Here is a 13,015-nt window from a genome sequence, read left to right as displayed (position 1 = left end):
TTCTCCCTCTCCCCCCCTCCCTCTCTCCCCCTCTTCTCTTCTCCCACTCCTCATCCCTCTCCCCCCTCCCTCTCTCCCCCTCTTCTCTTCTCCCACTCCTCCTCCCTCTGCCCCCCCTCCCAGCCCACTCGTGTAAGCAGCCAGAGAGCCCGGCCCATGTGGAGGTGATTGGGATGGATCTACCAGGGTTTGGTTACACCCTCCTCTACACCTGCCAGGCTGGGTTCTTCCTGTCCGGGGGCTCGGAACACCGCGTCTGCAAGTCCGACGGTACCTGGACCGGGAAGATGCCCATTTGTCGAGGTACAGGACAGGAACATGACATTTCCAGTGTGTTTGTGTGTCTGTTTGGCTCCAGGGTGAAGATCCCCCTAACTTTCCCCCAATCCTAACCGTAGCCATTCGTGTGTGTGTGTGTGTGTGTGTGTGTGTGTGTGTGTGTGTGTATAATGGTATATGCTGATTCGGTACAGTGGCTCTCTTGTGCCGCAGGCCATGATTGAAGCCGCAATAGTACGGAGCACACTCACACACGTGCACACACACTCCCGGCCACTGTTGCATCGCACAGCTGTGCACCGCAGGCCACAAAGTAACTACACACACAGAAACAGATGTGGAATGCTGTGGGAGAAGTTCCCACTGTGCCTGGCTGCTCTGCTACCACTGCATATTGTGTTATTCTAGTGTCTATCATGCCATTGCAGTGGAACAGACTGGACAAGACTGACTCCTGGCCCACCACTGTCACTTACCTTCACTGTCATGTAGAGGGCCACAGCCACAGAACACACCCTACTGCGTAACCACAGCCACAGAACACACCCTACTGCGTAACCACAGCCACAGAACACACCCTACTGCGTAACCACAGCCACAGAACACACCCTACTGCGTAACCACAGCCACAGAACACACCCTACTGCATAACCACAGCCACAGAACACACCCTACTGCGTAACCGCAGCCACAGAACACACCCTACTGCGTAACCGCAGCCACAGAACACACCCTACTGCGTAACCGCAGCCACAGAACACACCCTACTGCGTAACCACAGCCACAGAACACACCCTACTGCGTAACCACAGCCACAGAACACACCCTACTGCGTAACCGCAGCCACAGAACACACCCTACTGCGTAACCGCAGCCACAGAACACACCCTACTGCGTAACCGCAGCCACAGAACACACCCTACTGCGTAACCGCAGCCACAGAACACACCCTACTGCGTAACCACAGCCACAGAACACACCCTACTGCGTAACCACAGCCACAGAACACACCCTACTGCGTAACCACAGCCACAGAACACACCCTACTGCGTAACCACAGCCACAGAACACACCCTACTGCGTAACCACAGCCACAGAACACACCCTACTGCGTAACCGCAGCCACAGAACACACCCTACTGCGTAACCGCAGCCACAGAACACACCCTACTGCGTAACCGCAGCCACAGAACACACCCTACTGCATAACCGCAGCCACAGAACACACCCTACTGCGTAACCGCAGCCACAGAACACACCCTACTGCGTAACCGCAGCCACAGAACACACCCTACTGCGTAACCACAGCCACAGAACACACCCTACTGCGTAACCACAGCCACAGAACACACCCTACTGCGTAACCACAGCCACAGAACACACCGTACTGCGTAACCGCAGCCACAGAACACACCATACTGCGTAACCGCAGCCACAGAACACACCCTACTGCGTAACCACAGCCACAGAACACACCCTACTGCGTAACCACAGCCACAGAACACACCCTACTGCGTAACCACAGCCACAGAACACACCCTACTGCGTAACCACAGCCACAGAACACACCGTACTGCGTAACCGCAGCCACAGAACACACCATACTGCGTAACCGCAGCCACAGAACACACCCTACTGCGTAACCACAGCCACAGAACACACCCTACTGCGTAACCACAGCCACAGAACACACCCTACTGCGTAACCGCAGCCACAGAACACACCATACTGCGTAACCACATGCATGCTTATTTCTGCTTTTTTTACTTAATCTTGTTTTTTAAACCAAATTCCTCTTATACTTTTATTACCAAAAACGTCATGAGAGGAGAGCTTGCAAGTAAGCATGACATTTTACTACGTAGACTTCACTGTATCCTGTGCATATGCGTGTGACAAATCAACTTTGATTTGATTAGATTTTCTGTAATTAGCACAAGATGCCGTGCTTTACTTTTACATTCCAGAACACACCGTATGCATTTTGTAGGCATATTACCCAGATCGAGACATTTAGAAATTCCACATACAGAACTCTAAATGGAACTGAGAATATTCGACCCCAAGGAGTTAAGTTGCATTATCTCTTGACGTGTGGTGCTGAAGTACATCAATACATGATTAGAAGTCCCACATGGGGAAGTTGACATGACATAATGGGACTAATGCTGTTTTTGTCTCCCATAGCTGGGTCCAAACTCTCAGAGAAGCCCATCAAGCCAGTGGCAGGGACACCCAGTCCCAAGCTGAACGGTGAGTGCCTGACTGAAGTGTCATCACGACACACAGACCCACATCATAACAGTAGCACACACACACACACACCATTACAGCAACATCAAAAAGAGCAGTGTTCTGATTACATAATAAAATACTACTGTAAAGTGCAGCTGGCAATCACAACAGAATGAATATAAACAGCTTCATCTGGCCTCGCAGGGGGCCGGCGCTTCGCTAATAGCGCCTCAGAAGGACTGGTGTCCTTAATGCATTCTTGAGTGCCCCTCTTTAGGGACGAGAAGCTAATGAAGAGTGGAAAGAGTGAGTTTGACGGTAAAACGTCCCGGCAGCACAGCCTGACAGTCTGACTCCCTCTCCCTTTCCCTCTCTCTCTCTCCCTGCTTCCTTCCTCTCTCTCTCTTCTACGGAGTAATCTGTGGTGCAGTGAGATAGCAGCCCAACCATCCCCAAGTTTCCACTTGTAGAGGGACTAAGTTTTTCAAAAGCTTGGAGGTCATTTACAAAGTTGAATATACTCTGAGGGTGAAAGCTCCGGGGCCAAGTGTCTGTGAACACTAGTAATACTGTCTATTTGATCAATCATGATGAATCTTATAGACTTACAAACAGTGGTTTATTTGCTGGTGGAATGTAAGGTGGCAGTATTTTTCAAATGCAGTATGACTTAACCAAGATCCTATTTGTCTCTTTTCCTCTTATTACTTAAAATATTTGTTCTGTTTTATTAACGGGATAGATAGAAATGAACAGGGAAGACAGTGTGAAGACCGGCGGGGCCGGGATTCAATCCCACGCAGGCAGGGGATGGCATGTGGGCTTAACAGCTTCCTCAACCTCAGGCACAACCAAGGCCCACTAATAATCAATATTGTCTATGCTCTGTTTCAGTTCCTGATGACGTCTTTGCTCCTAACTATATCTGGAAGGGTTCATACAACTACAAGGGAAGAAAACAACCAATGACTCTGAGTATCACGAGCTTTAACGCCACCACGGGAAGGGTTAACGTCTCCTTGACCAATAGCAACATGGAACTTCTGCTTTCAGGTACGCCGTCTGCATTTTACGCCATATTACACAGAGAGGAGACGCTAGGGAAGGTTCCTAGCCACTCCTTGAACACACACACAGATTCACACACACAGATTCACACACACACAGATGATTCACACACACACACACACATATTCATACACACACACAGATTCACACACATAGAGCATGTCATCATGTAGTCACTGGAGTAGAATGCAGCCTGTGTTTCAGATGCAGTGTTTCTCTCCCACAATATGCATATGACTATAAATGAGTGTTACTAAACATAGCTGACATTGTTTGATTGGTAGGGCCTTAATGTCAGACGGTATCCATTTACGACTGTATCTACTTAGTGGGAAATTCAATTATGTTGTTTACAGTGCCTTGCAAAAGTATTCATCCCCATTGGCGTTTTTCTTATTTTGTTGCATTACAACCTGTAATTTAAATTGATTTTTATTTGGATTTCATGTAATGAACATACACAAAATAGTCCAAATTGGTGAAGTGAAATGAAAAAAATAACTTGTTTCAAAAAATTCTAAACAATAAATAACGGAAAAGTGGTGCGTGCATATGTATTCACCCCCTTTGCTATGAAGCCCCTAAATAAGATCTGGTGCAACTAATTACCTTCAGAGGTCACATAATTAGTTAAATAAAGTCCACCTGTGTGCAACCTAAGTGTCACATGATCTGTCACATGATCTCAGTATATATACACCTTGTTCTGAAAGGCCCCAGAGTCTGCAACACCACTAAGCAAGGGGCACCACCAAGCAAGCAGCACCATGACGACCAAGGAGCTCTCCAAACAGGCCAGGGAGTTGTGGAGAGGTACAGATTAGGGTTGGGCTATAAAAAAAATATCAGAAACTTTGAACATCCCACAGAGCACCATTAAATCCATTATAAAAAAATTGAAAGAATATGGCACCACAACAAACCTGCCAAGAGAGGGCCGCCCACCAAAACTCATGGACCAGGCAAGGAGGGCATTAATCAGAGAAGCAACAAAGAGACCTAAGATAACCCTGAAGGAGCTGCAAAGCTCCACAGCGGAGATTTAAGTATCTGTCCATAGGACCACTTTAAGCCGTACACTCCACAGAGCTGGGCTTTACGGAAGAGTGGCCAGAAAAAAGCCATTGCTTAAAGAAACAAATAAGCAAACACGTTTGGTGTTCGCCAAAAGGCATGTGGGAGACTCCCCAAACTAATGGAAGAAGGTACTCTGGTCAGATGAGACTAAAATTGAGCTTTTTGGCTATCAAGGAAAATGCTATGTCTGAGGCAAACCCAACACCTTTCATCACCCGAGAACACCATCCATGTTTTTCATTGGCAGGGACTGGGAAACTGGTCAGAATTGAAGGAATGACGGATGGTGCTAAATACAGGGAAATTCTTGAGTGAAACCTGTTTCAGTCTTCCAGAGATTTGAGATTGGGACGGAGGTTCACCTTCCAGCAGGTCAATGACCCTAAGCATACTGCTAAAGCAACACTTGAGTGGTTTAAGGGGAAACATTTAAATGTCTTGGAATGGCCTAGTCAAAGCCCAGACCTCAATCCAATTGAGAATCTGTGGTATGACTTAAAGATTGCTGTACACCAGCGGAACCCATCCAACTTGAAGGAGCTGGAGCAGTTTTGCCTTGAAGAATAGGCAAATATCCCAGTGGCTAGATGTGCCAAGCTTAGACATACCTCAAGAGACTTGCAGCTGTAATTGCTGCAAAAGGTGGCTCTGCAAAGTATTGACTTTGGGGGGGTGAATAGTTATGCACGCTCAAGTTTTCAGTTTTTTTGTCTTATTTCTTGTTTGTTTCACAACAAAAAATATTTTGCATCTTCAAAGTGATAGGCATGTTGTGTAAATCAAATGATACAAACCCCCCAAAAAATCAATTTTAATTCCAGATTGTAAGGCAACAAAATAGGAAAAATGCCAAGGGGGGTGAATACTTTCGCAAGCCACGGTATTTGCCTGTGTGGAGGACATTTGCTAACATTGAAATGGGCATTCATGGTCTGTCTGATCTGAGAATATGTTTTGAGTTGATGTGTTTGGATTTTGTAGTGTGCTGTAATTTATTTGAAAGCTATGATCTATGACTCATTTATTTCCTATTCATTTTTGGGGGCTGTTTTCGCATAGCCCCTGAATATAATATTTACTCTGTCCCTTAATGTACCTTCATTAATGTAGCCTAATGGACGTGTAAAACCTATCCCCCCCATTTCTCTTAAATGAAATATTAATCCGATCTGACAAATCTTTCACGGATTTACCATAATTATCTGGAGAGACGACACCCCTTCCCCTCCTCCCCCCCCTCACTCCTTCCCCTCACTCCTTCCCCCTCACTCCTTAACCCTCACTCCTTCCCTCTCACTCTTGCCCCTCACTTCTTCCCTCTCACTCCTTCCCCTCACTCCTTCCCCCTCACTCCTACCCCCTCACTCCTTCCCTCTCACTTTTCCCTCACTTCTTCCCTCTCACCCCTTCCCCTCCTCCCCCCCTCACTCCTTCCCCCTCACTCCTTCCCCTCACTCCTTCCCCATTCCCCCTCACTCCTTACCCCTCACTCCTTCCCTCTCACTCTTGCCCCTCACTTCTTCCCTCTCACTCCTTCCCCTCACTCCTTTCCCCTCACTCCTACCCCCTCACTCCTTCCCTCTCACTTTTCCCTCACTTCTTCCCTCTCACTCCTTATCCTCTTCCACCCTCACGCCCCCCCTCTCACTCCTTCTCCTCTGCCACCCTCACTCCTCCCCTCTCACTTCTTCCCCAATCCCCCCTCACTCCTTCGAACCCTCACTCCTTATCCTCTTCCCCCCTCACTACGACCCTCTCACTCCTTCCCCAAATCCCCCTCACTCCTTCGAACCCTCACTCCTTTGAACCCTCACTCCTTTTCCCCTCACTCCTTCCCTCCTCACTCCTACCCCCTCGTTTCTCTACAGCTGCCTTTAACCTAGCTGACGTGACTTACATAATCGAGTTACATTTACAGTCATTTAGCAGACACTCTTATCCAGAGCCACTTACAGTAGTGAGTGCGTACATTTTCATATTTGAACATTGAAGTGCCCAGCAGCCGTCGCAAATTATGACATAGAAAGGTGAATGCGACGCTATTCACTCGCTCATTGAGAAGAAATGGCTGTGTCTGGGAGATATAGGAATCACAAAGTAATCATAACGCTGAGGCGAGGGAGGCGGCCATTTTGTGTTTTTAATAACAGGGGGACCATTAGCTTGTTAATTGAACGTGTGTTATTACTACCACTGACCATCAGTCAGGCCCGGGGCCTCTGATAGGCCTTAATATGGTGCTTCCTTTCTATGCCTTCGGTTGTAGGAGGCTGTTAGAAATAGACAGTGCGGTTGATGAGTGGGTGTTCTGCTACAGTAAATTGCTCCATGATTTGAAGAAAATGTCTCTCAGTGTTTATATCACCTGTTTTCCCACACACACACATACAGACGAAGAGTGGGGTAGGAGAGGGAGAACATCATCATGGGGTCATTGTCTGTGATTGTGTCCCCTGAGTACCACCAGTTACAGTGTGTCAGTGTTGTGCCCTGGCCTCACGTCACCCCTCTTGTCCTCCTGTGTTGTGTTGTGTTGTGCTGCCAGGCATCTATAAGAGCCAGGAAGCACGGTTGATGCTGCTCATGTACCATGTGAAAACATTCACTCACACCACGCTGGGAAAGGTCAAGGAGGAGACGCTGGGAAAGGTCAAGGAGGAGACGTGGTCCATGGACGGTTTTGTAAGTTTACCGTTTTCGTACTTACAGGAGGGGTTTGTAGAATTGAAACATTTACATGTTGGTCATTTAGCAGCGCTTTTATCCAGAACGACTTACAGAGATCTTGCTAACCATCGGATGTGGTGTATTAATGTTGAAATGGTCATTTGTTAGACATATCATACGTATATACATCGTTATTTCATGTTTATTACAAAATAGACTCAAATGTTCTCCTTGTTTTGTGTTTAGTAAAAATGCAATTCTGAAAAAATGTATTTTTCCTTTAAAATTCTACCTCATCGTGAAAAGTACCATTCAAAAGGACGTGACTGACTAACTGACTGATTGACTGTCAGACAGACTGACTGATTGATTGATTGACTCACTGACTGACTGATCATATCTGTCTCCCTGTATTCCCCTAGGTGTCTGCAGAACCTGACGGTGCCACCTATGTCTTTCAAGGCTTCATACAGGGTAAAGACTACGGTCAGTTTGGACTGCAGAGGCTAGGTAAACATCACCACATATCCATTGTGTTTTTATATCAGCTTTCTCACTGTCAACAATATTGTGTCATTTCAGTATATAGAAATAAAAAATGTATGTCAGACATATTTGATATAGACCAAAAATGTGATTGTGAGAATATTAATGTTGTCTCCTCTGTCTCCTCTCCCACACAGGTCTGAACATGTCAGAGAGTAACAACTTGTCCAATCCGCCTCACGGTACAAACAGTAGCTCTGTGGCCATAGCAATCCTTGTGCCTTTTTTCGCCCTGATATTTGCAGGCTTTGGGTTTTATCTTTACAAACAGCGGTAAGTGTACCTACCTACCACCAGTATTATTACCTACCTACCACCAGCTATTATTACCTACCTACCTACAGTATTATTACCTACCTACCACCAGTATTATTACCTACCTACCACCAGCTATTATTACCTACCTACCTACAGTATTATTACCTACCTACCACCAGCTATTATTACCTACCTACCACCAGCTATTATTACCTACCTACCTACAGTATTATTACCTACCTACCACCAGCTATTATTACCTACCTACCACCAGCTATTATTACCTACCTACCACCAGCTATTATTACCTACCACCAGCTATTATTACCTACCTACCACCAGCTATTATTACCTACATACCTACAGTATTATTACCTACCTACAGTATTATTACCTACCTACAGTATTATTACCTACCTACCTACAGTATTATTACCTACCTACCACCAGCTATTATTACCTACCTACCTACAGTATTATTACCTACCTACCACCAGCTATTATTACCTATCTACCACCAGCTATTATTACCTACCTACCTACAGTATTATTACCTACCTACAGTATTATTACCTACCTACCTACAGTATTATTACCTACCTACCTCCAGCTGTTATTACCTACCTACCACCAGCTATTATTACCTACCTACCTACAGTATTATTACCTACCTACCACCAGCTATTATTACCTACCTACCACCAGCTATTATTACCTACCTACCACCAGCTATTATTACCTACCTACCTACATTATTATTGCCTACCTACCTACAGTATTATTACCTACCTACCTCCAGCTATTATTACCTACCTACCACCAGCTATTATTACCTACCTACCTACAGTATTATTACCTACCTACCACCAGCTATTATTACCTACCTACCACCAGCTATTATTACCTACCACCAGCTATTATTACCTACCTACCTACAGTATTATTACCTACCTACCTACAGTATTATTACCTACCTACCACCAGCTATTATTACCTACCTACCACCAGCTATTATTACCTACCACCAGCTATTATTACCTACCTACCTACAATATTATTACCTACCTACCTACTGTATTATTACCTACCTACCACCAGCTATTATTACCTACCTACCACCAGCTATTATTACCTACCTACCTACAGTATTATTACCTACCTACCTACAGTATTATTACCTACCTACCACCAGCTATTATTACCTACCTACCACCAGCTATTATTACCTACCACCAGCTATTATTACCTACCTACCTACAGTATTATTACCTACCTACCTACAGTATTATTACCTACCTACCACCAGCTATTATTACCTACCTACCACCAGCTATTATTACCTACCACCAGCTATTATTACCTACCTACCTACAATATTATTACCTACCTACCTACTGTATTATTACCTACCTACCACCAGCTATTATTACCTACCTACCACCAGCTATTATTACCTACCTACCTACAGTATTATTACCTACCTACCTACAGTATTATTACCTACCTACCACCAGCTATTATTACCTACCTACCTACAGTATTATTACCTACCTACCACCAGCTATTATTACCTACCTACCACCAGCTATTATTACCTACCTACCTACAGTATTATTACCTACCTACCTACAGTATTATTACCTACCTACCACCAGCTATTATTACCTACCCACCACCAGTATTATTACCTACCTACCTACAGTATTATTACCTACCTACCACCAGCTATTATTACCTACCTACCTACAGTATTATTACCTACCTACCACCAGCTATTATTACCTACCTACCACCAGCTATTATTACCTACCTACCTACAGTATTATTACCTACCTACCACCAGCTATTATTACCTACCTACCACCAGCTATTATTACCTACCTACCACCAGCTATTATTACCTACCTACCACCAGCTATTATTACCTACCTACCTACAGTATTATTACCTACCTACCACCAGCTATTATTACCTACCTACCAACAATATTATTACCTACCTACCTACAGTATTATTACCTACCTACCTACAGTATTATTACCTACCTACCACCAGCTATTATTACCTACCTACCTACAGTATTATTACCTACCTACCACCAGCTATTATTACCTACCTACCTACAGTATTATTACCTACCTACAGTATTATTACCTACCTACCTACAGTATTATTACCTACCTACCTCCAGCTGTTATTACCTACCTACCACCAGCTATTATTACCTACCTACCTACAGTATTATTACCTACCTACCACCAGCTATTATTACCTACCTACCACCAGCTATTATTACCTACCTACCACCAGCTATTATTACCTACCTACCTACAGTATTATTACCTACCTACCACCAGCTATTATTACCTACCTACCAACAATATTATTACCTACCTACCTACAGTATTATTACCTACCTACCTACAGTATTATTACCTACCTACCACCAGCTATTATTACCTACCTACCTACAGTATTATTACCTACCTACCACCAGCTATTATTACCTACCTACCACCAGCTATTATTACCTACCTACCACCAGCTAGTATTACCTACCTACCTACAGTATTATTACCTACCTACCACCAGCTATTATTACCTACCCACCACCAGTATTATTACCTACCTACCTACAGTATTATTACCTACCTACCACCAGCTATTATTACCTACCTACCTACAGTATTATTACCTACCTACCACCAGCTATTATTACCTACCTACCACCAGCTATTATTACCTACCTACCTACAGTATTATTACCTACCTACCACCAGCTATTATTACCTACCTACCACCAGCTATTATTACCTACCTACCACCAGCTATTATTACCTACCTACCACCAGCTATTATTACCTACCTACCTACAGTATTATTACCTACCTACCACCAGCTATTATTACCTACCTACCAACAATATTATTACCTACCTACCTACAGTATTATTACCTACCTACCTACAGTATTATTACCTACCTACCACCAGCTATTATTACCTACCTACCTACAGTATTATTACCTACCTACCACCAGCTATTATTACCTACCTACCACCAGCTATTATTACCTACCTACCACCAGCTAGTATTACCTACCACCAGCTATTATTACCTACCTACCTACAGTATTATTACCTACCTACCTCCAGCTATTATTACCTACCTACCACCAGCTATTATTACCTACCTACCTACCTACAGTATTATTACCTACCTACCACCAGCTATTATTACCTACCTACCACCAGCTATTATTACCTACCTACCTACAGTATTATTATCTACCTACCTACAGTATTATTACCTACCTACCACCAGCTATTATTACCTACCTACCAACAATATTATTACCTACCTACCTACAGTATTATTACATACCTACCTACAGTATTATTACCTACCTACCTACAGTATTATTACCTACCTACCACCAGCTATTATTACCTACCTACCTACAGTATTATTACCTACCTACCACCAGCTAGTATTACCTACCACCAGTTATTATTACCTACCTACCTACAGTATTATTACCTACCTACCTACAGTATTATTACCTACCTACCTACAGTACTATTACCTACCTACCACCAGCTATTATTACCTACCTACCACCAGTATTATTACCTACCTACCACCAGTATTATTACCTACCTACCTACAGTATTATTACCTACCTACCTACAGTACTATTACCTACCTACCACCAGCTATTATTACCTACCTACCACCAGTATTATTACCTACCTACCACCAGTATTATTACCTACCTACCTACAGTATTATTACCTACCTACATTATTATTACCTACCTACCTACAGTATTATTACCTACCTACCACCAGCTATTATTACCTACCTACCTACAGTATTATTACCTACCTACCTACAGTACTATTACCTACCTACCTACAGTATTATTACCTACCTACCTACAGTATTATTACCTACCTACCTACAGTATTATTACCTACCTACCACCAGCTATTATTACCTACCTACCACCAGTATTATTACCTACCTACCACCAGCTATTATTACCTACCTACCACCAGTTTTATTACCTACCTACCTACAGTATTATTACCTACCTACCTACAGTATTATTACCTACCTACCTACAGTATTATTACCTACCTACCACCAGCTATTATTACCTACCTACCTACAGTATTATTACCTACCTACCTACAGTATTATTACCTACCTACCTACAGTACTATTACCTACCTACCTACAGTATTATTACCTACCTACCACCAGCTATTATTACCTACCACCAGCTATTATTACCTACCTACCTACATTATTATTACCTACCTACCTACAGTATTATTACCTACCTACCACCAGTATTATTACCTACCTACCACCAGCTATTATTACCTACCTACCACCAGTATTATTACCTACCTACCACCAGCTATTATTACCTACCTACCAACAATATTATTACCTACCTACCTACAGTATTATTACCTACCTACCACCGCTATTATTACCTACCTACCACCAGTATTATTACCTACCTACCACCAGCTATTATTACCTACCACCAGCTATTATTACCTACCTACCACCAGCTATTATTACCTACCTACCACCAGCTATTATTACCTACCACCAGCTATTATTACCTACCTACCACCAGTATTATTACCTACCTACCACCAGCTATTATTACCTACCACCAGCTATTATTACCTACCACCAGTATTATTACCTACCTACCTACAGTATTATTACCTACCTACCACCAGCTATTATTACCTACCTACCTACATTATTATTACCTACCTACCACCAGTATTATTACCTACCTACCACCAGCTATTATTACCTACCTACCACCAGTATTATTACCTACCTACCACCAGCTA

The 13,015-nt window shown here is 43.7% G+C and overlaps 1 protein-coding gene across 1 annotated transcript in view; it reads left to right on the top strand.

Moving 5' to 3' along the window:
* LOC121586782 (CUB and sushi domain-containing protein 3) overlaps window positions 1-13,015 on the top strand; it is a 759,103-nt gene that overhangs the window by 744,038 nt on the left and 2,050 nt on the right. Inside the window, exons 64-69 of the mRNA XM_041903753.2 lie at window positions 124-303; window positions 2,467-2,532; window positions 3,409-3,567; window positions 7,205-7,341; window positions 7,749-7,836; window positions 8,010-8,145. Coding sequence (XP_041759687.2) covers window positions 124-303; window positions 2,467-2,532; window positions 3,409-3,567; window positions 7,205-7,341; window positions 7,749-7,836; window positions 8,010-8,145 — 766 coding nt within the window. The remainder of the gene's footprint in view (window positions 1-123; window positions 304-2,466; window positions 2,533-3,408; window positions 3,568-7,204; window positions 7,342-7,748; window positions 7,837-8,009; window positions 8,146-13,015) is intronic.

The sequence above is a fragment of the Coregonus clupeaformis genome, chromosome 17 (assembly GCF_020615455.1).
Source record: "Coregonus clupeaformis isolate EN_2021a chromosome 17, ASM2061545v1, whole genome shotgun sequence".
Taxonomy (NCBI): domain Eukaryota; kingdom Metazoa; phylum Chordata; class Actinopteri; order Salmoniformes; family Salmonidae; genus Coregonus; species Coregonus clupeaformis.
The sequence above is the reverse complement of the archived record's forward strand: the minus strand, read 5'-3'. Positions and strand labels throughout refer to the sequence as shown.